At 40.1% G+C, this 23,585-nt stretch overlaps 3 protein-coding genes across 6 annotated transcripts in view; 2 read left to right on the forward strand and 1 right to left on the reverse strand.

Moving 5' to 3' along the window:
• LOC100556536 (uncharacterized) overlaps positions 1 to 2,063 on the forward strand; it is a 14,939-nt gene extending 12,876 nt beyond the window's left edge. Inside the window, exons 15-17 of the mRNA XM_062959849.1 lie at positions 651 to 793; positions 1,159 to 1,369; positions 1,700 to 2,063. Of these exons, the coding sequence (XP_062815919.1) occupies positions 651 to 793; positions 1,159 to 1,369; positions 1,700 to 1,959 (614 nt within the window). The 3' untranslated portion in view covers positions 1,960 to 2,063. The remainder of the gene's footprint in view (positions 1 to 650; positions 794 to 1,158; positions 1,370 to 1,699) is intronic.
• smyd4 (SET and MYND domain containing 4) lies at positions 595 to 15,927 on the reverse strand. 3 transcript variants are annotated; one of them, XR_010000225.1, is made up of 12 exons: positions 15,723 to 15,927; positions 14,110 to 14,269; positions 13,861 to 14,005; positions 13,014 to 13,103; positions 11,169 to 11,994; positions 10,162 to 10,338; positions 8,133 to 8,293; positions 7,922 to 8,057; positions 6,501 to 6,617; positions 5,337 to 5,460; positions 3,821 to 4,141; positions 595 to 1,027 (listed from the first exon to the last, which is right to left on the reverse strand). XR_010000225.1 is itself a non-coding variant. In XM_008119452.2 (11 exons), exons 2-11 carry the CDS (start codon positions 14,241 to 14,243, stop codon positions 4,006 to 4,008), a joined length of 2,046 nt encoding a protein of 681 aa, XP_008117659.1. In that variant the 5' UTR covers positions 14,244 to 14,269; positions 15,723 to 15,927; the 3' UTR covers positions 3,009 to 4,005. The 3 variants fall into 3 exon arrangements, 1 of the variants encoding a protein (XP_008117659.1); XR_010000224.1 differs by lacking the exon at positions 595 to 1,027 and adding an exon at positions 1,898 to 2,037; XM_008119452.2 differs by lacking the exon at positions 595 to 1,027 and having other exon boundaries at positions 3,009 to 4,141.
• Positions 15,928 to 15,964: 37 nt separating this feature from the next.
• rpa1 (replication protein A1) overlaps positions 15,965 to 23,585 on the forward strand; it is a 34,489-nt gene continuing 26,868 nt past the window's right edge. For both annotated transcript variants that reach the window (XM_008119451.2, XM_062960043.1), the window contains exons 1-5: positions 15,965 to 16,119; positions 17,677 to 17,724; positions 18,747 to 18,825; positions 19,428 to 19,536; positions 19,673 to 19,761. In XM_008119451.2, the coding sequence (XP_008117658.1) occupies positions 16,087 to 16,119; positions 17,677 to 17,724; positions 18,747 to 18,825; positions 19,428 to 19,536; positions 19,673 to 19,761 (358 nt within the window). In that variant the 5' untranslated portion in view covers positions 15,965 to 16,086. The remainder of the gene's footprint in view (positions 16,120 to 17,676; positions 17,725 to 18,746; positions 18,826 to 19,427; positions 19,537 to 19,672; positions 19,762 to 23,585) is intronic.

Genomic DNA, 23,585 nt, shown 5'->3' on the forward strand with positions numbered 1-23,585 from the left:
AGTGCTCAGATACAACCACAAGAAAGCAGCGTATCTCCTGGCCTCTAGGGATGAATAAATGCAGTGCTCAGATACAACCACAAGAAAGCAGCGTATCTCCCGGCCTCTTGGGATGAATAAATGCAGTGCTCAGATACAACCACAAGAGGGCAGCGTATAGATAGAAAGGATTAGCTCCGGCCTCTAGGGATGAATAAATGCAGTGCTCAGATACAACCACAAGAAGGAAGCATATAGATAGAAAGGATTAGCACCCAGCCTCTAGGGATGAATAAATGCAGTGCTCAGATACAACCATAAGAGGGTAGTCTATAGAAAGAAAGGATTAGCTCCTGGCCTCTTGGGATGAATAAATGCAGTGCTCAGATACAACCACAAGAAAGCAGCGTATATTTAGAAAGGATTAGCTCCCGGCCTCTAGGGATGAATAAATGCAGTGCTCAGATACAACCATAAGAGGATAGTTATAGAAAGAAAGGATTAGTTCCCGGCCTCTAGGGATGAATAAATGCAGTGCTCAAATACAACCACTAGAGGGCAGTCTATAGAAAGAAAGGATTAGCTCCCAGCCTCTCGGGATGAATGTATGCATAATTAAATAATCAAAAATATTTAATAATAATAATATTAAATTCTACCTGCAACCGCAGGGCAGTGGGCCACCCGCTTTGACCCCAAGCTGACCAAGCTGCAGAGCTTCCACCTGGACGAGGAGCGGGTTGTGCGGCTGCCCATGATGTCGGCCCCGCAGGCCATCCTCAAGTACGGCTTCGATTCAGAGCTCAACTGCAAGGTGGGTCCAAGGACGAGGCAGGTAGCATCGCCCGGGGATGATGGGAGGCGTCTGGCAAGTCCAAGGAGGAGCCCCAAGGGTTCGGCCCCAAGCCAAGCAAGCCAGGGTGGATTTCTTCTTTTGCAAACAGGGAGACTTGTTGCATCTTTAAGATTGAGGTTTTGCTTGATGGGATCCAGGAAAGATTGAGGCCAAAGTGCTTTCCTTGGAAGCCTTCGAATGGGGTTGAGTCTCCTAGTGGGGAGAAAAAAGTGGGGTATAAACAAGCATAATAATAGTAACAACAATCCAAATCCCTCCCGACAAATGGCCATCCAGCCTCGGCTAAACCGGGCTTCCTTTGCCTGTCTCTGTGCTCTTCTCAGATTGCGCAGCTGCCCTTGGCTGGCGGCCTGAGCGCCATGTTCTTCCTGCCCCAAAGCGTGACCCAGAACCTGACCCTGATCGAGGAGAGCCTCACCTCCGAGTTCGTCCACGACGTCGACAAGCAGCTCAAGGCGGTCCACGCGGTGCTCAGCCTGCCCCGGCTCAAGATGGTGGCCGAGACCCCCCTCGCTGGGACCCTCCAGGAAATGCGTACGTATCCGAACCGGGCCAAGCTTGTAGCCATTCATCGCGAAACATAGCACAGAGACCCCAATTTAACTGCAATTGTACAATAGTGGCAGCTCAGCCACTATCCTGCACAAGTTCCTAGTCCTCATCAAGGACACAGGTAGGCAGAGATAAATAGGCCCTACGTTCTTATCTAGTTACATAGTTCTTTTGAAAGATTGTTCCTGAATTGCTGAAGTACATTTGCTCCACTGCTGTGCTCAAGAAGCTTCTGATCTGCTAAACCGCTACTGTTGTTGCTTGGCTTCTCCCTTTTTGGAATGACCCAATGATGCGTCGTCCTCCCCGCAGGGCTGCAGGGGCTCTTCTCGGCGCCCGACTTCAGCAAGATCGCCCCGAAGGCCCTGAAGGTGACCCACGTCCTGCACAAAGTGGCCCTGGACCTCGGGGAGGAGGGGGCCGGGGACGCCTTCCCGCCGGACACGGAGGCCGCCCGCCTCGACTTCCCCATCGAGTACCACATGGACCGGCCCTTCCTCTTCGTGCTCCGGGACACCGACACCGGCGCCTTGCTCTTCATCGGGAAGGTCCTGGACCCCCGGAGCCCTTAGAGCGGCCGGCGGAAAGGGTGGGCGGCCATCCCTATCTTGCCGGGTTGTGTAGCCGTGCCACAATAAACACGCTTCTGCCTGGAAAGCGAGCGTTGAGAACCATAGGGTCATGGTCTTGGAAGGGTCTCCTTGTGTGGTGTATTAATAAACATAAACATCAACATAATAATAATTTTGGAAAGTAACTGCACCCAGTCTCTGTGGCACATATCCTTTTGGAAATACAGTAGAGTCTCACTTATCCAAGCTAAACGGGCCGGCAGAAGCTTGGATAAGCGAATATGTTGGATAATAAGGAAGGATTAAGGAAAAGCCTATTAAACGTCAAATTAGGTGATGGTTTTACAAATTAAGCACCAAAACCTCATGTTATACAACAAATTTGACAGAAAAAGTAGGGCAATACGCAGTAATGCTATGTAGTAATTACTGTATTTACGAATTTAGCACCAAAATATTACGATGTATTGAAAACATTGACTACAAAAATGGCTTGGATAATCCAGAAGCTTGGATAAGTGAAACTCTACTGTAAATAGAATCATAACCTTATTGAAAAGGAAAAATGATGTCAAATGCAAATCTCCATGAACATGTGGAGACCAACTTTTGAAAACATCAAGAAAAGGCATGACCTTGTTCAAAGTCAACCCTTTGAACGAGTGATATTCACAAGCAATCATGTAATGGCACACAGGCAACTCAGCTGTTAGACTGAAGAACTACCGTATATATTCGAGTTTAAGACGAGTTTTTCAGTCCTTCTTTAGGGCTGAAAAAGCCCCCCTCGGCTTATACTCGAGTGTGGGTCCTGGCTGGCTTATATTCCGGTCAGTTTATATATGGTAAATTTATAATTTTCCCTATTACAGTAGAGTCTCACTTATCCAAGCTAAACAGGCCAGCAAAAGCTTGGATTAGCGAATATCTTGGATAATAAGGAGGGATTAAGGAAATATCAAATTAGGTTATGATTTTACAAATTAAGCATCAAAACATCATATTATACAACACATTTGACGGAAAAAGTTGTTCAATACGCATAAATGTTATGTTTTAATTACTATATTTACGAATTTAGCACCAAAATATCACGATATATTGCAAACATTGACTACAAAAATGGCTTGGATAATCCAGAAGCTTGGATAAGCGAGGCTTGGATAAGTGAGACTTTACTGTATTGTTATTTATTGCATTTATTATTTTACTCTATTATAATTATTACATGTATTATTTTACTCTACTATTAGTTACTATTACATTTATTGTTTTACTCTATTACAGTATTAATATTAATGGGAAGTGTTCAACTTGTGATACGAAATCCAGCATATATATCTCACTTGCTGTGTCATACTCTGTCTTTGTGTCAATAATAATAATGAAAATGATAACAACAACCTCCTTCTACCATTGAGGAAGGTGCAATCCGATCCCTCTTGACAGAGGGCCATCCAGCTTCTGCTAAAAATCCGTATCATAGAATTTTAGAGTTGGAATAGCATAGCTTTATTGTCATTGTGCTATTACACAACAAAATTACATGCCTTCCTCCGCACTTATGAGAAAACAACGCACCCATTCTTCCACACCACCACCACACCAGCCCCCAATGCCACATCAACACGAAACCACAGAGTTCAACATAGCCACAGCTCTCTAAAAGCTGTTTGTCCTTGTCATTGTCACCCTGTACCATCTGCCAGACGGCAATAATTCAAAAAAGAAATATGCCGGGTGAAGTGGATCCTTAAGAGTGTTCTGAGCTTTCTTAAGGCAGTGGGAATGAGAAAGTTCTTCCAACGAGAAGAGAAAGAGGGCAAGTAATGAGTAGGTGAGGACAGCGGGAGAAACTCACCAGCGGTTCATGATTCAGTTGTGGTTTCCTTAGAAGTCTCAGATAGTACAGTCTCTGCTGGGCCCTTGTAACACATGTGAAGTCCATGTGTGATGACGTGAAGGGCAGGAAAAAACAATGCTGTGTTCTCAAAGCCTTTGCAAGTGTGTTCATATTTGTTGGCTTGCAGCCTGGCATCTGGGGCCTCATCCTTGGAGCAGCTTCTCCAGGCAGGCCTTCATCTCCTGCAACTCTTGGACCTCAGGGCCCCGGGGCCCCAGCTGCACCGACAGCACCGCCTCGGCCTTCTCCGCCGCCTGAAGCGCCTCTGGGACAAAACGCCTGTCAAACAAGGGAGGGCAAGGTCAGCGGAGGAGTAGTTTCCAAGCACCGCCATAAGCAGCCACTCAGCTATCCCTATTATTATCATTATCATCATCATCATCATCATCATTAATATTATATATTATTTCTTATATATTATTATTAACATATTATTATTAACATATTATTATTAATTTATTATTATTAATTTATTATTATTATTATTATTATTATTATTATTATTATTATTATTATTATTATTATTATTATTATTACAGGCAGTCCCCAGCTAGAACCAAATTGGAATCAGGTATGGCCAGGATTAAAAACAAAGATTTAAAATCTTTAAAGCCAAATAATAACATCACTATGGAACAAACTTTGAAAATCTGTTCCTGGTTTGGAAGTGTCTTTCCTGATTCGTTATGTGGTCCTTGCTTCAAAAGTCATTGTCCTACTCCAAAATCTTTGTTTTTGTGTCACGTGCCATGTTGAATTGGTTGAGACTCGATGATGAGATTATTCGTCGGGAAACCAGAGCCGAAATGTGCTGAAGGATGTCCCACAAAGACAAAGTTTTGGCAGTTTAACAAACTTTTCCCATCTTTTTCTGATAGAACCAATTTGGAAATGGCAGTTATAACCCAAGAACGAAAATCGTGTAACACAGTATAATAATAATAATAATAATAATAATAATAATAATAATAATAATAATACTTCTAATATTCTATGCCTGATATTCAGAGGTGAATCCCAGACACTTGGCCCTATTGTGCATGTGTGCTGTGTTGTTATTTACACGGGAATAAAATAATCATCATCATCATAATCGTAATATATAATAAATATAACAATAATAATCTAATAATATCTCTAATATCCTAGGCCTGTGGGAAGAGCCCAATATTCAGAGACAAAGCCCAGATATTTGGATCTCATGTGAATGTGCGGTGTTGTTATGTACATGGAAATATAATAATATATTATAATAATATATAATTATAATTAAAATAATATAATAATTATATATATGAATAATGTATAATATTATTATTATTAATAATAATAATCTAATACCGCTAATATCTTTAGGAGGATATTAGAGGGGGATCTGAGCGCATACAGAGGGCACAGAAACAACCTCCATTCTCCACGCAGGGTTTTGGGGTAAATGCTCAGAGCACAAATGCCCGTTTAACCAGAGACTCACCCGTTGAAGAGGACCTGGGCCAGTTTGAAGAGCTCCTGCCCCACTTCGATGCTGCCGGCCCCATAATGGGCCTCCACAACCTCGATGCTCCTACGCAGATGTGCTGCTGCTTCGGGCCAATTCCCTGCAAAGACAGCGAAGCAGAAAAGTGGCATATAGGTATAAAGCAGGCTCCATGACTCTCTTCTGCCTGAAACACCATTGTATGAAGACAACGGGTTCCCTATAACAGAAGTTTCCTTTTCCTGCTATGAGTGGGAAACTTCAGTAAAAATTCTGTTTAAGAACAAACATACAGAACCTCTATTGTTCTTAACTCAGGGACTGCCTATATTATTATTATTATTATCATCATCATCATCATCATCCTTTTTGACATAAAGGAAATGCTGCCACACTGAACAACAAAAACAACAACAACAACAACAACAACAAGACTCTGGGGAAGGGTCAGAACCACTGGATCTATGTGCCATCCATTCCCACATGAAGGAAAGGCTGCCACACTGAACAACAACAACAACAACAACAACAACAACAACAAGGCTCTGGGGAAGGGTCGGAACCACTAGATTATTATTAATAATATTATTACAGTGCTCCCTCACTTATTGCTGGGGTTAGGTTCCAGGACCACCTGCAATAAGTGAAAATCCGCAAAGTAGGGACACTATATTGATTTCAATATTTATACATTATTCTAGTAGTTATACACTATTTAAAGTCTTTATCAATCAATTGTGTGTTGATAAATCGCGTCCTTCTCCTCCTCTTGCTGCTTGGGCTCCTTTTTTCTCCCTTCAGCTTCTCCTTCCTCCCTTCCTTAGGCTGTAAATTGTAATTTTTTATGATTTAGAATAGTCTTTTAGAGTTTATTGAAAAACCGCGAAATAGCGAACCTGCGAAAAGTGAACCGCGAAGTAGTGAGGGAACACTGCATTATTATCTCATCATCATCATCCTTTTCGACATGAAAGAAATGCTGCCACACTGAACAACAACAACAACAACAACAACAAGGCTCCAGGGAAGAGTCAGAACTACTGGATCTGTGTGCCATCCTTTCCCACATGAAAGAAAGGCTGCCACACTGAAACAACAACAACAAGAAGGTTCTGGACTACGGTAATGAAGGCCAGGTGAGTTGCAGGGCACAGCCCTTACCTTGCGTGGCATGCACCTGCGCCAGGTGGTCCTCAATCTCCCCTACTACCAAATGCCCCGGAGAGAGGAGCTGCTGGGCTTCCAAGTGGCACTTCCGGAGCTGCTCCACGGACCGATCTGGAGAGAAAAGGAAAGGCAAACTGAGAATCCATATTGTGGTTGAGGCACTCCTTTACCAACAGCCCAAGAATCATAGAATAATAAGAGTTGGAAGAGATCCCATGGGCCATCTAGTCCAACCCCTGCCCATGCAGGGAAAGCACAATCGAAGCACTCCCAACAGATGGCCATCCAACCTCTGTTTCAAAGCTTCCAAGAAAGGAGCTTCGGCCACACTCCGAGGCAGGGAGTTCCACTGTTGAACAGCTCTTACAATCATTTGAACCCTGTACCCCCATTTGGTATAGTTAGAACAATATAATGTAATAAAATATAATAATTATTATTATACACTTATAATGGTATATCTCTATTACATGTAATATTACTAATAATACTACAATATAGTAATATATAATGCTTGTATCGTGCTATACTCATAATATATTGTATATACATATAATAATAATACACTATTATAATTGTATATTTACATTACATGTAATATTACTAATAATATTGCAATATAGTGTAATAGTACAATACTGTAATATATAATGCTTATATTGTGCTATACTCATAATATATTTTATATACATATAATATTGATAATAATATTATAATGTAATACAATATAATAATAATACACTATTATAATTGTATATTTATATTACATGTAATATTACTAATAATATTACAATATAGCATTATAATACAATGTAGTAATATATAATGCTTGTATTGTGCTATACGAATACTATAATATATTGTATATGCATATATTAATAATATTATAATGTAATACAATATAATAATAATTATACACTTATAATGGTATATTTCTATTACATGTAATATTGCTAATAATATTGCAATATAGTGTTGTAGTACAATATAGTAATATATAATGCTTGTATTGTGCTATACGAATACTATAATATATTGTATATGCATATATTAATAATATTATAATGTAATACAATATAATAATAATTATACACTTATAATGGTATATTTCTATTACATGTAATATTGCTAATAATATCGCAATATAGTGTTGTAGTACAATATAGTAATATATAATGCTTGTATTGTGCTATACAAATAATATAATATATTGTATGTACATATGACTTGTGAGCCGCCCTGAGTCCCCTTCGGGGTGAGAAGGGCGGGATATAAACATCGCTAATAAAAAAAATGGACTTTTTCAAATAACCTGGGCAACGCCGGGTACTCAAGTTAGTTTGTAAATAAATTAAAAACAGAGAAAGGGATCTTCCTTGATGTTTCCCCAATGTTTTCCTGGGCCAGCCTCTCACCTGCTTTGCCCTGTGCTAGAAGATCCATGGCTGCCTCCATGTGCTGCCGGAGTTCACGCAGCTGATGCTGAAAGCCTTCTTTTGGGAGCATGGCTTTGCAAGAAGCACTAGAACAACAGAGGAACAGGCCTTCCCCCTGGAAACGATAATGGAAAGCAGGGATGGATGTCAGGCCACACTGTCCTTACTGTCATAAACCAGCGAGGCTTACCTGCATGGGCGCACGACAGGTGGGACAGCAGAAGAGGGTTGATCCGGAGGCGGACTCAGGGCCCGTCTCATCTGTGCAAGCAGAGCAACGGCATTCGAAGAAATACTGGGCCAGGAGCCTCTGCCGCCTCTCCGAGGGCTTCATCCTGCACCGGTGGGGCCCTGCCGAGAGAATGGACAAGTGCATTTTATTATTACGGTCACAGATCAGCAGCCTGCTCTATAAGATGTTTTAAATGCCAAGAGAGAAGGTGCCAAGGTGAGCAGGAAGCGGCCTGTTTCCCCTTCGATTCAGGCTCCTTGAGCTGGAAAAAATCTCTATCTGTCTGGTCACCCAGAAACGCAACAGCCGGCAACTGTTTAAAAATTGATTCCTCACTTCACACTTGGCCGGGCGAGAGAAGGCCAAAGAAGTCAAGCAAGAAATAAGCCTGATGCATGAGCACCAGGAGGCTGGGAAAGTGGTCGTGGGTTGCTTCCAAGTCTAAGATCCTATGATATTACTATTATTATTATTATTAGAAACACAACAAGAGAAGTCCAACGAGATGGTATTGGTTTTACTGGACGCCGCTTTGTGTGTCTCCTTTTAAAGAGAACAAGCAGGGTGATAAATAATAATAATAATAATAATAATTTGAAACACAACAAAATGAGTCCACAGCAGACACTCTGCTGGCTGTTGTATTGGGTCACACATCGGACACTTCGCAAGTATAATTATTATTATTATACATCTACATAACAACACAGCAAACATGCACATTAAGTCCAAGTGTCTGGGCTCAGTCTCTGAATATCTGGCCTTCCCATGGATATTAGAGGTATTGATTATTATTATTATTATTATTATTATACATTATTATATTATATATTGATATTATTACATGTACATAACAGCACAGCACACATGCGCATTAGGTCCAAGCTTCTGGGCTTTATCTCTGAATATCGGGCTCTTCCCAAGGGCCTAGGATATTAGAGATATTATTATCATTATTATATAATATATTATTATTATTACATGTACATAACACAGCACACATGCACATTAGGTCCAAGCTTCTGGGCTTTATCTCTGAATATCGGGCTCTTCCCAAGGGCCTAGGATATTAGAGGTATCATCATTATTATTATTAGATATATTATCATTACTGTTATTATTTTCTGTGTACATAACAGCATAGCACACATGCACATTAGGTCCAAGTGACTGTGATTCATTTCTGAATATCGGGCTCTTCCCAAGGGTTTAGGATATTGGAGGTATTATTATTAGAGATATATTATTACTATTGTTATTATTTTACATGTACTTAACAGCACAGCACACATGCACATTAGGTCCAAGTGTCTGGGATTTGTCTCTAAATATCAGGCTCTTCCCAAGGGCCTAGGATACTGGAGGTATTATTATTATTATTATTAGAAAATATATTATTATTATTATTATTATTATTATTAGAAACACAAGATGAGTCCACAGCAGACACTCTGCTGGCTGTTGTACTGAATCACATTATTATTATTATTATTATTATTATTATTATTATTATTATTATTATTAGGTAGAGTCTGGGTGGATCTCTGTCAGGAGAAATCAGATGGTATCTTCCTTCATGGTGGAATAGGCTTGCACTGGATGGCCTTTGGGGGTCCCTTCTAACTCTAGGATCCTATCATTCTATAATTATGATTATAATTAAGCAGAAGCTGTGTGGCCATCTGTTGAGAGGGCTTGGGCAGCGTTTCTCCTGCCTGACAGAAAGGAGCTGGACTGGATGGCCTTTGGGGGTCCCTCTCAACTGTAGAATCCGATGATTCTTCCATTATTATTATTATTATTATTATTATTATTATTATTATTATTATTACTACTACTACTATTATTAAGCAGAGGTTGTGTGTCCCTCTGTCAGGAGGGCTTTGATTGTGCTTTGATTTTCTGGCAGTAGAGGGAGACTGGACTGGATGACCTTTGGGAGCCCCTTTCAACTCTGGAATTCAATGAGAGCAGCAGGGCAGCTCACCGTAGCAATGGAGGATCTCCTGCCCTCGGGGAATGGCCCGCGAAGCCCTGGCCGTTGCTGTCCGCCCGTCAAAAGTCACGCTGGTGTTGGGGTCGCAGGAGTGGTTCAGGAGGCTGAGCACCGGGAAGAGGGCCGTGGCCAGCGTCACCTCCTCCTGCCGAGCCACTGCTTCGCACCCTGAGGGAAAAGGGGAGTAATCTTTATACTGGAATTCAACCTGCACAAGTGTCTAGTTCTCATCAAGGACACAGATAGGCAGATGGCCTGATTCTTTCCTCCTATCCCGCATTCAAAATTCCCGAGTCCTCCATTTCTGTTCCTCTGTTGAATATAACTTTTGTAAAGTTATAATGACTGAAGTGCTGAAGCGCATTTGCTCCACTGCTCCTCTTGTGAGCATGGAGACAGACAAGATGCCTCCAGAGGGATAAAGACTTAGATAGCTAGATAGCCATATGTTAACTTTCCTATTTAGTTATGTAGTTCTTTTAATATAGCTTTTGGAAAGATTGAATTAGATCCTCAAGGCGTTGAAAGTAAATATAATAATATATATCCCTAGCTAGTACAGTAGCTGATCCTTTCTATCTATGTCCTGCCTTCTTGTGGCTGTACCTGATCATTGCATACATTCATCCTTAAAGGCTAATAGCTAATCCTTTCTATCTATACACTGCCCTCTTATGGCTGCACCTGAGCACTGTATACATTTATCCCTAGAGGAAAGCAGCTGATCCTTTCTATCTATACACTGCCCTCAAATGGCTGCATCTGATCATTGCATACATTCATCCCTAAAGGAAAGTAGCTAATCCTTTCTTATCTATACACTGCCCTCTTGTGGCTGCACCTGAGCACAGCATACATTAATCCCTAAAAGCTAACTGCTAATCCTTTCTATCTACACACTGCCCTCTTGTGGCTGCACCTGATCATTGCATGTATTCATCCCTAGAGGCGAATAGCTAATCCTTTCTATCTATACACTGACCCCTTCTGGCTCTCACCCGAGACGCGTAGGGCGGTCACGGCCTGCGCATTGCACTGCAGCTGCAGCACATGCCTCAGCACAGCTTCCCCAAGGACGTCTTGGGCCACGTTTTCTCCGTCTTTGCCCACAAACAGCTCCTTTCCCATGACCCGGCACAAGGCTGCGACGCTGAAGCCGCAGAGGAACTTGAACTCGGGGCTGTGTTTCTCAACATGAGGCAAAAGTCCGAAGACGGCCTGATAGGAACTGCGGTACCGGCCGTCGGCGTCGCAGCCCGGGATGGAAATTCCCGTTGTCTGCTCCTCATCGTTCTCCACAAAAAGTGTGACCTCCTCGAATCCAGCTACAAAAATGGTCCGCAAGGCAACGTGGCAGAAGACCCCCATGGCAAGGAGCAGCCCCCCAAATGGACACTCCCTCTGATGGTAGCTCTGCCACGCCGCACGGGCACAAGCAGAGCCACAGTACTTGGCGTAGCTGCACCCGCGGCAAGGGACGGAGGCGACGAGTGGGCTCAGACAGTGATGGCAATGGATGTCTTCTTCCCCTGGGCACAGGACGGCGACAAAGGCCTCCTCTTTGAGCAAAATCTCACCGGGAACGATATCCGTCTGCGCAATGCAGTGGCGCCCTTTGTCTTTGGAAAAGGCCAAGCGCATGGACGGGGAGGCGCATGAGATGAGGCCATTTTCCTCCCAGGCTTCGGCATCCGTCTCAGGAACCCTTTCGCCTTCCAGTTGGGACACTTTTTGGAGGCACTCCGCTCGGCGCAGGAAAAGTTTGGGGGACAGTTTCTCCGGGTAGCCCCCTTCCTGTGCCCTCCCAATGTCCGCCAAGCAAACCTGGAGCGGGAACATGAAGGCAAAAGCATCACGATGGGCAGCAACGGTGGGTAATGGGCACCATGCAAAAGAAAAAAAAAGCCGGCTGAAAAGAGCTCGTTGGCTTGTGCGATCCTCCCCTTGGAAGGAGAATCAAAACAACAACAACAACAACAATAATATTAAATTATAAGAATATATTGTGGATTTTAATATGCAATTTGCAAACAAAGCAACCCAAAAAGAGCTCGTTGGCTGGTGTGATCCTCCCCTTGGAAGGAGAATCAAAACAACAACAACAACAACAACAACAACAACAATAAATTATAATAATCTATTGTGGATTTTAAACAAAGCGACCCAAAAAGAGCTCCTGTCTGGTGCGATCATCCCCTTGGAAGGAGAATTAAAACAATTATGAGAATAATATTAAATGATAATAATATATTGTGGATTTTGATATGCAATTTGAAAACAAAGCCACTCAAAAAGAGCTCATTGGCTGTTGCGATCCTCCCCTTGGAAAGAGAATCAAAACAACAACAACAACAATAATATTAAATAATAATAATATGTTGTGGATTTTAATATGCAATTTGCAAACAAAGCCACTCAAAAAGAGCTTGTTGGCTGTTGCGATCCTCCCCTTGGAAGGAGAATCCAAACAATAAGAATAAGGATAATATTAAATGATAATAATATCTTGTGGATTTTAATAAGCAATTTGCAAATAAAGCCACCCAAAAAGAGCTCGTTGGCTGGTACAATCATCCCCTTGGAATCAAAACAATAAGAATAATATTAAATGATAATATGTTGTGGATTTTAATATACAATTTGCAAAAAAAAAAAGCCACCCAAAAAGAGCTTGTTGGCTGGTGTGATCATCCTCTTGGAAGGAGAATCAAAACATTAATAATAATAATAATATTAAATAAAAATAATAATATATTTTGGATTTTTACAAAGCTGTTTTGCTCAAAATGGGAGGCTGAGCTGTCAATGCAGGTAAACAAACCCCAAAACACAGGCAAACTCACCTCAAACTGACCCAGATGGAAAAGGGCTGCAGAGCGGTTGGCGTAACAAATGGCCATTTCGGGGCTGCCGATTTCCGCATGAGACAGAGCCTAGAAAAGTCCAAACAAAAGGATTCAGAGGAGTAGACACTTCTTTTATGAAAATTAATCCCTTAATCATACTCCTTTCCCCAAAATTATTCTTATTCTTACCCTGGAATATAGCACTGCGGCATTCATACTCCTTTCCCAATAATAATAATAATAATAATAATAATAATAATAATAATAATTATTATTATTATTATTATTATTACTACAGTAGAGTCTCACTTATCCAAGCCTCGCTTATCCAAGCCTCTGGATTATCCAAGCCATTTTTGTAGTCAATGTTTTCAATATATCGTGATATTTTGGTGCTATATTCGTAAATACAGTAATTACAACATAGCATTACTGCGTATTGAACTACTTTTTCTGTCCAATTTGTTGTATAACATGATGTTTTGGTGCTTAATTTGTAAAATCATAACCTAATTTGATGTTTAATAGGCTTTTCCTTAATCCCTCCTTATTATCCAAGATATTCGCTTATCCAAGCTTCTGCCGGCCCGTTTAGCTTGGATAAGTGAGACTCTACTGTATTACTACCCTGGAATATAGTGCTGCAGCAGATTTGTACTCCTTTCCCCAACATTTATTATTATTATTACTAACTAGCTTGGGACACCTCTGCCATATACACATTTTCACTTTTATTATGTGTATAGATATATATGTTATTATTATTACTACTACTACTACCCTGGAATATAACTCTGCAGCAAATTCATACTCTCCTTTTCCAAAAATGTCTTATTCTTGTTACCTTGGAATATAGGGCTGCGGCAGATTTGTACTCCTTTCTCCGAAATCTTGTATTCCCGTCCTCTTTGCAGGAGAGAACCAGGCTGGGATCCTTGTTCACAGAGAAGTCCTTGGAGAGACTGAGCAAATATTCCTCATCTTCTGGCCTACAAATAATAATACAAAGGGAAGGAGAAAAATGGGAAACAATGCAAGGGCTTCTCACCCAAAATACCCCTTTAGTATTTCGCGTATTTGTGAAAAGACTTACTGAAGGAGGGAGGAAGAGAGGAGGAAGGCGGCCCTGAGAGACGAAGGACGGCTCAGCTTCTCCTTCAGGGAAGGCTCCAAGGAAGACCATTTCTGCCTGACATGCATTTGCCATTTTTCCACTGGAAGGTCCATCTTCAACTGTGCTCCAGATTCCACCCCTAATAATAATAATAACAACAATTTCTACTCATCCTAAATCACAATCATACATTTCCTCTAATCCCAGAATAATATATAAAGTAGAATAATATATATATCACATAATAGCATATATATTAATCTATATAAGATAGAATAATATATATCTCATAATAGTATCTATATAAGATATATTAATTATATCACATAATAGCATATATATGTATGATATATTAATCTATATCACATGATAGTATATACAGTATATCTATATACTCTATGTATCTATATATATCTATATATTTTTAGGACTGAAAAAAAAACCCTCCTCGGCTTATACTCGGGTGAGGGTCCTGGTGGGCTTATATTCAGGTCAGCTTATACTCGAGTATATATGGTACATTTATTATTTTTCTCTATTATTATTGGTATTGTTACATTTATTATTTTACTCTATTAATTATTATTATTACATTTATTATTTTTTTCTATTATTGTTGTTACTTTTACATTTATTTTATTCTATTTATTATTACGTTTATTATTTTACTGCATTTATTATTATTATTGTTATTACATTCATTATTTCACTCTATTATTATTAAAAGGATACACAAGCACATTTACATTGAAGAAGATGAAAATAATGATTTAATCAGAATTGGACAGTCATATCTTACATTACAGTTTGATGTAAAGATTCAAAAACATTTAAACTACTGATGCCTCATTTGATGTAATATTAATGGTATCTCAATGTTTTCCCAGGTTTTTTGTGGTAAAATTAGGTGCCTCGGCTTATACACAAGTACAATATAAGATTATAGATATTATAAGTAATAATTACTGTGGTATAATAATACAGAACAATATAATCTCTAAAACCAGGACAGTAAATAAGGAGCAACAGTCTGAAAGCAGGGAAATTGGGAATTCCAGAAAGGAAACAATCAGGGCCAGCTAACACCGCCCAACAACCTGGCCAACCAACACATACATATACAGTAGAGTCTCACTTATCCAAGCCTCGCTTATCCAAGCCTCTGGATAATCCAAGCCATTTTTGTAGTCAATGTTTTTAATATATCGTGATATTTTGGTGCTAAATTCATAAATACAGTAATTACAACCTAACATTACTGCATATTGAACTACTTTTTCTGTCAAATTTATTGTATAACATGATGTTTTGGTGCTTAATTTGTAAAATCATAACCTAATTTGATGTTTAATAGGCTTTTCCTTAATCCCTCCTTATTATCCAAGATATTCACTTATCCAAGCTTCTGCCAGCCCATTTAGCTTGGATAAGTGAGAGTCTACTGTATATATATATATATCCAGATAAGATAATAATGTATATCACATAATAGTGCGTATGTATGTATGTGTGTGTGTGTATATATATATTACTATATATTACTCTCCACACGCGGTGCCTTTCGGGAGCGCTTTTCGGGCGCGCAGTCCTACCTTGCAGGGATGGCGGCGGGAGAAGGGCCGGGCCAAAACACGGAGGCCAAACAAGGGGTGGGTTAGAGGAGAAACCAAGAGCCGGCGGCTGAGGGGAGAAGCGCCTCAAAAACGGTCCTTTTTCCCTTCGGAGGCGCCCGAGGCCTAGAGGAGCGGGAGAGGCGGCGCTAGCAGTGAGGCCGAAACCTCGCCGGGCAAGGGGTACTTCCGCCCGGGCTTGTGAAGCTCGGCCAATTGGGGCTCGGCGCCGGCAAGGGGCGTCCAATGGCAGCCCGCGACCGAGGGGAGATCCCCTTTCTGCGCATGCGTGCGTCTCCAACCTCGGTGGCCAGTCTGAGGCGGGAAAGCACGGAGGAGAGACGCCATGGCGCTGCGCCTGAGTGAAGGGGCCATCGCGGTGAGGCCTGCCTCTCAACTTTCTGTATCAGGCATGGGCAAACTTTGGTCCTCCAGTGTTTGCCCATACCTGCTCTATATACACGTGTACAGTAGAGTCTCACTTGTCCAAGCTTCACTTATCCAGAGTTCTGTATTATCCAAGGCAGTTTGCCTTTTAGTAGTCATTGTTTTTGTAGTAAATGTTGCCATGTTTTGGTGCTAAATTCGTAAATACAGTAATTACTACATAACGTTACTGTGTATTGAACTGCTTTTTCTGTCAATTTCTTGTAAAACATGATGTTTTGGTGCTTAATTTGTAAAATTATAATGTAATTTTTTTGTTTAATATGCTTTTTTCTTAATACCTCCTTATTATCCAAGATTTTCGCTTATCCAAGCTTCTGCCGGCCCGTTTATCTTGGATAAGTGAGACTCTACTGTATTTTGTTTCACTTAGCTATACATAGATACAGTCATGTCCTTACTTATCTTTACTGTATATATATGTATATAATAATAATAATAATAATAAGGTTATTTGTATCCCGCCTCCATCTCCCCCAGAGGGGACTTGGGGCGGCTCACAGAAATATCAGATACAAAATAATAACAAAGTACAATACATCAATAAACAATAACATGCACCAGTTATAATATTGACATATATATATATATACACACACACACACACATACCTGTATGTAATGCTGTAGATTATTATTGATATCCTGCCTCGATTCACAGCATCCCTGACTATAGCAGGCATGTGTAGTATTAATATTATTATTACTAGCTTGGGTACCTGGCATTGTTTGTTTTGGGGTGTTAAGTCATATCATTTAGTTAAGTTACTAACACTATGTATTAGAGGAAAAAAGCCAGTCTTGGATTTCGTTTCTTATGAATGCTCCCATTAAAAAATACATAATGATGTGGGAGGACTACAATTCTCAGAATCGTGGGTCAAGCCTCCGCCAAAACAGTGGTCTCTGGATAAGGGTGAACTACAACTCCCAGATCTGAGGTCAATCACCTCAAAACCAGGCCTGTACGCACAGTTATTATGCCCATGTTGGGTCTGTTGCCAAGTTTGGTCCAGATCTGACATCGGCTGTGTTCATTGCTTTCTGGATGCAGGTGAACTATAACTCCCAAAATCAAGGTCCATTCTTACTAACCCCCAAATTATGTTCAGTTGGTCATGCGACTTCTCTGTGCCAAGTTTGGTCCCAGCCCATTGTCAGTGGGGGGGGTCACAGTTCACTCGATGCAGGTGAACTACAACTCCCAGATTCCGAGAGTAATCACTCCCAAACTCTGCCTGTATTCACAGTTGGGCATGTTGGGTCTGTGTGCCAAATTTGCTCCAGATCCATTATTGATGAGGTTCAGAGTGCTCTGGATGCACAACTCCCAGGTGGGTGGGTTAGTTCTCCCCCCAAGTCTTCCATTATGTTCAGTTGGTCACCAGAGCACTGTGTTCCATGTTTGGTGCAGATCCGTCATTGGGGTTGATGTAGGGATTCAAGGAATGGGAAAAAAACACTTTTTTGTTCTGCTTTCCTTTTTGCAGAGTATTATGCAAGGAGAGAACGTTGTGAAGGCCGTTCTCCAGCTTATTGTGAGTATATATCTGTCTTATATCTATCCATCCCCTGTTGTGTTGCTGGCACTGTTTTCTGTTTGATAAGTGATACTATATTAGAAAATTACTGGATAGCTGTATGGCTATGTTCCAGAAGCATTCTCTCCTGATGTTTCGCCCACATCAAGTGTCAATGTTGCAGTTGATCACCTTGATTAGCACTGGATAGCCTTGCAGCTTCAAAGCCTGGCTGCTTCCTGCCTGGGGGAATCCTTTGTTGGGATGTGTTAGCTGGACCTAATTGTTTCCTGTCTGGAATTCTCCTGTTTTCAGAGTGTTGTTCTTTATTAACTATCTTGATTCTGGGGTTTTTTTTATACTGGTTTCCTCCTTTCTGTTGAAATTGTCCACGTGCTTCTTGTGGACTTCATTGACTTCTCTGTGTCGTCTGATACGCTGGTTGTTAGAGTGGCCCAGCGTTTCTGTGTTCTCCAATAATATGCTGTGTCCAGGTTGTCGAAGGCTTTCAATGGACAGAAGCAGAACTGGGATTGGCCTCAAGGTGGCAAGCTTTGCCATCTTTCTTTTGGAAAGGATACAAATAATAATTATTTACATTATTTTTAAGTGAATATAATAATAATAATACTTTTAAGCAAATTTTAGCCAATATAATAAAGTGGGATACAAATAACAATAACAATAATATCGTTAAAGAGATGCAAATAATATTAAGCAGGCTAAAATAATAATATTTTAAGTGAATATAATAATAATAGAGCAGCTAAATGAATAAATGCCCCATGGGTGGTAGGTGCAGGTAGAGATTCAGTGTATTAAAATATTGGATGAATAGTTTAACTGATTTATTGTGTGTTTTTTGTTTTGTGTGGCTTTGGTTGTTTCAGTTTTGTTAGCACCTTACACCATTGAATGTATGCCGCTGCTTGTTGTCCCCACGGAGAGATAAGGCGGGATATAAATAAAGTTTTATTTTATTATGTATGTTAATTTTAATTGTGTGGATTTTGTTAATCAATACTGCGTTTTCTTCCCAGAATATCCGCCCCATCACTACTGCAAATGGCCCTCCACGTTACCGGATGCTGATGAGCGATGGAGTGAACACGCTTTCGTGTAATAATAATAATAATAATAATAATACATTGCTATTTAGTTCCCACCTCTCCTTTTCACCTTAATGCACAGTTGTTGGTCGGAAGGTTGAAATAAATGTGTCAAATCCTTTTTACTTTCGGATATTTGTATATTTTAATTGTATTATAATGCTTTTAATGTTAGCCACTTTGAGTCTCCTTATAATATGTAATAACAATAGAAACACAGCAATTTCCTCACATTGTAAGCCGCCCTGAGTCCCCTTTGTGGGTGAGAAGGGCGGGGTAGAAATGTTGTAATAAATAAATAAATGAATAAATAAAATTGAAACCCCTCCTGGGGCCCTTTCACACAGGCATGTAACCCAGAATATCAAGGTAGAAAATCTCATATCTCCTTTGAACTGGGTTGTCTGAGCCCACATTTCCTTTATCCCAATTCAAAGCAGATTATGTGGGTTTTTATTCAGCTATGTGGAAGGGGCCTTGGTCTGTCCAGCTTTTTGAACCCAAAACGTCCCGAGTTCAGGCTTATCTTGTCTTTGATGGTAAATATTTTACTGTATTTATTTCTTCGTTTAAAAACAATTCCTCCCCCTTTCTGTTATTTCTGCATTGTAGCCTTCATGCTGGCCACACAACTGAATTCCATGGTGGACGAGCAGAGCCTGGCCGTCAACACCATCTGCCAAATTAACCGCTTCATCGTCAACACCTTGAAAGATGGAAGGTAAATGTTCAAAATGACGGGAAAAGGTCAAAAAACAGTTGGTTCTTGTTGGGCTTTTGCAGATTGTGGCCCTAAAGAGGCAGCTGCAGGGAGAGGTGGGTAATACATTTATTCTTTTTGTTATTACCTCTTTCAGGAAAGTGGTGATTGTGATGGATATGGAGGTGCTCAGACCCGGAGATGCCTCGGCCGCTAAAATTGGGAATCCGGTGCAGTATGTGGAAGGTAAGGGCCCCTCTGGGAATACCATTACTATTATTGCTATCATTACTTTTTGAATTTAATTTTCATAAGTGGTTAACAAATAAATATTATAATAACAATACTTCCTTTCTAGACTGCCCTCTCTCCCCAGAGGGACTCAGGGTGGTTTGCATACATATAAAAAGGCAAGCATTCAATGTTGTAATTATATCACACAATATCAAAAAATGAGAAATAATATTAACAGATTTATTACAATAAAATATTCTTGATTAAAATAGTAAGAAATAAATTTGAAAGAATACATGACCAAACCAATAAAACATGACTGCACAAAGCGTATACACTAAACCAGTGTTTCTCAACCTGGGAGTTGGGCGGGGGGTTTCAGAGGGGTCACCAAAGACCACCAGAAAACACATATTTTTGATGGTCTTAGGAACTCAAATCCCTCCAGTTTTTTCTGTTGGTCATGGAGGTTCTGTGTGGGAAGTTTGGGCCAATTCTATCGTTGGTAGGGTTCAATGGGCTCCTTGATTGTAGGTGAACTATAAATGCCAGCAACTACAACTCCCAAATGTCAAGGTCCGTTTTCTCCAAAATCCACCAGTGTTCAAATTTGGGCAGATTGAGTATTCATGCCAAGTTTTGTCCAGATCTATCATTGAGTCCACAGTGCTCTCTGGATGTAGGTGAACTAGAACTCCAAATCTCAAGGTCAATGCCTACCAAACTCTTCCAGTATTTTCTGTTGGTCATGGGAGTTCTGTATGCCAAGTTTGGTTCAATTCCATTGTTGGTGGACTTCAGAATTCTGTTTGATTATAGGTGAACTATAAATCCCAACTACATCTCCCAAATGACAAAATCAATCCCCTTCTAACCCCACCAATATTCAAATTTGGGCATATCAAATTTGGTCCAGTGAAAGAAAGCAAATCCTGCATATCAGGCGTTTACATTACAATGTGTGAGAAATGGTCTATATAAGGAGATGTGGTTGGACAAATAGCCTGGACCTGAACCGCTTAGCACTTTGTATTTTGCTCAGAAGCGGACTCGCAATGACTCCTTAAGAGTGGCTTACGAGTAAATACGATACAGTCGAAAGGATAACATTAACATGGAATTAAACTTTCCGAAACATTAAAAGCAATTTAATTTCAAGGGTGCTGTTTAAAAAGCAGTTAATGTGATCAAGAGCCGTTTAAAAAACAGTAAAATTAAAAAGGGTCAAAAAACCTCTTAGGAATCCTTCCAAAAAGCCTTTAGGAATAAAAAAAAGAGCCATAGAACTTTTTTTATAAAAACAATTCCCTGGTTTTCTGTCCAGTCGTGCTCCATGGCCTCCTTTCGTCAGGGTTCTTCTTCTGTGTATTTTTGCTTTTTGGTGGGTAGTTGAGATTTCTGGCCCCAGGCCAATAGAAGCATAGAATAATAGAATTGGAAGATACCATGTGGGCCATCTAGTCCAACCACTTCCTGCCGTGCAGGAAAAACACAATCAAAGTACTCCTGACAGATGGCCATCCAACCTCTGTTTCAAAGCTTCCAAGGAAAGAGCTACCACCACACTCAAAGGAAAAAAAAATTATTTGCTTTAAATTATCGTTGTTGTTGTTGTTGTTGTTGTTGTTGTATTGACTTAAATTTGTTTTCAATTATTATTATTTGTATGCCACTTAAAATTATTATATGTACTTAATTTTACTTAAATTAATATTATTTGTATCTTGCTTTAAAATATTATTTGTATCTTGCTTAGTGTTAGTATTTGTATCCCTTTTAAAAATATTGTTACTATTATTATTTGTATCCTGCTTTAAACTGTTATTATTTGTATTCCACTTAACATTTCATTATTTATTATATTCACATAAAATTTGCTTAAATTATTATTCTTATTATTTGTATCCTGCTTAATATCATCAGGAGCCCCCAGTGGTGTAGCGGATTAAACCATTGAGCTGCTGAACTTGCTGACCAAAAGGTCAGAGGTTCAAATCCAGGGAGTGGGGTGAGCTCCCGCTTCTGCCAACCTAGTAGTTCGAAAACATGCAAATGTGAGTAGATCAATAGGTACTGCTCTGGTGGGAAGGTAATAGCGCTCCATGCAGTCATGCCAGTGGCCACATGACCTTGAAGGCCTCTATGGACAATGCCGGCTCTTCAGCTTAGAAATGGAGATGAGCACCAACCCCAGAGTTGGACACGACTAGACTTAATGTCAGGGGAAAACCTTAATATCATTTGTATCCCTTTTAAAATTATTACTATTATTTGTATCCTGCTAAAATTATTATTACATTCACCTAAAATTTGCTTAAATTATTATTATTTGTATCCTGCTTAAAATCGTTATCATGGTTTCCTGTGAAAATATTATTGGGTTGCTGTGAGTTTTCCGAGCTGTATGGCCATGTTCCAGAAGCATTTTCTCCTGACGTTTCGCCCACATATATGGCAGGCATCCTCAGAGGTTGTCAGGTCTGTTGGAAACTAAGAAAGTGGGGTTTATATATCTGTGGAATGATGTTCAGGGTGGGACAATTTCAACAGAAAGAAGGAATCATGAAAATGAATAAAATCTGGATACCAGTATTTTAAAAAATCAGGGGAACTCCAGATAGGAAACAATCAGGGCCAGTTAACAGAAAAGCAAGGAGTCTCCGTATGGAGAGAAAAAGCAGGATAGAAATAGATATAATAATAATAATAATAATAATAATAATAATAATAATAATAATAATAATAATAATTGTAGTAGTAGTAGTAATAGGTAAAGGAGCCTAGGACCAGCAGCAGGTCAAAATGGTAGCAAGTTGGCAAGGAAGGGCCTTCTTAGGCTGGACTTATATCTTACGGGAGGCTAAGCAAACAGGATTTGGGTTGTCCTTAAAGTCATGCAGCGTTCTTTGCGGACTTGAGTATGAATTGCTTCTGGCTTTGAGAATATCTGGACGGTCCTTGTTTTGGTGCCAGGTGAACACACCTGGCTGTGTCCCTGAGCTTTGGGGACCTGATAGGAAGATTGTTGTTGTTGCGTTCCTTTCCTGGCCCTGAGAGATTCACCTTCGCCTTTCCCTTGAGTGGCTGAAAGAGAGAGGCTTGTGGAAGCTCACTCTTGGCTGAGCAGGGATTTGAACCCCAACCTCCATGCTCTACAAATGAAAAATCAGTACTTTCTGGGGGACATAGCTCTCCGGATGATATCCCCCCCCCCCCCCCACTAAGATCACACGATTCTGACAGATTAAATTATGAAGCCTTCTATAAAGAAACTTTTATTTTGTTATTGTTATTATGTTTATTTATAACCCACTTTTTCTCTCCACAAGGAAACTCAAAGCGGCTTTCATCAAAAGCACCTCAATGCAATTTAAAATCTTCAAATATACAAACATTGAAAAAGAATGAAATATCAGTGGTATTTTTAAAATTCAGTTAAAAACCATAGAAACATATTCAAAGCTAAAAACCACAGCAGCTCCTGACTTGATCCTTAAATCTTCTTTAAAGGCCTGCCTTTTCCGCCCTTTCTAGTATTCTTTCTTTTTACAAAGACAAATGCTGTTTGACTGCATCTCCCATTGGTTTTCTCTGAAAAGCTGTGGTTTGGGAATCCAGATGGGGTAGAAATTGCACCCCCACATTCTTCTCTTATATTGGGATGGCACTTTATATGGCTGGAAAGATTAATAATGATGATGATAGATAGATAGATAGATAGATAGATAATATAATAATTTTATCTACCTGTCTAGCAGAAGGGGGTTGGACTGGATAGTCCTTGGAGTCTCTCCCAACTCTGTGAGTCTAATACTACTACTACTACTAATAATAAT

This window comes from Anolis carolinensis, unplaced genomic scaffold, assembly GCF_035594765.1.
Source record: "Anolis carolinensis isolate JA03-04 unplaced genomic scaffold, rAnoCar3.1.pri scaffold_7, whole genome shotgun sequence".
NCBI lineage: Eukaryota > Metazoa > Chordata > Lepidosauria > Squamata > Dactyloidae > Anolis > Anolis carolinensis.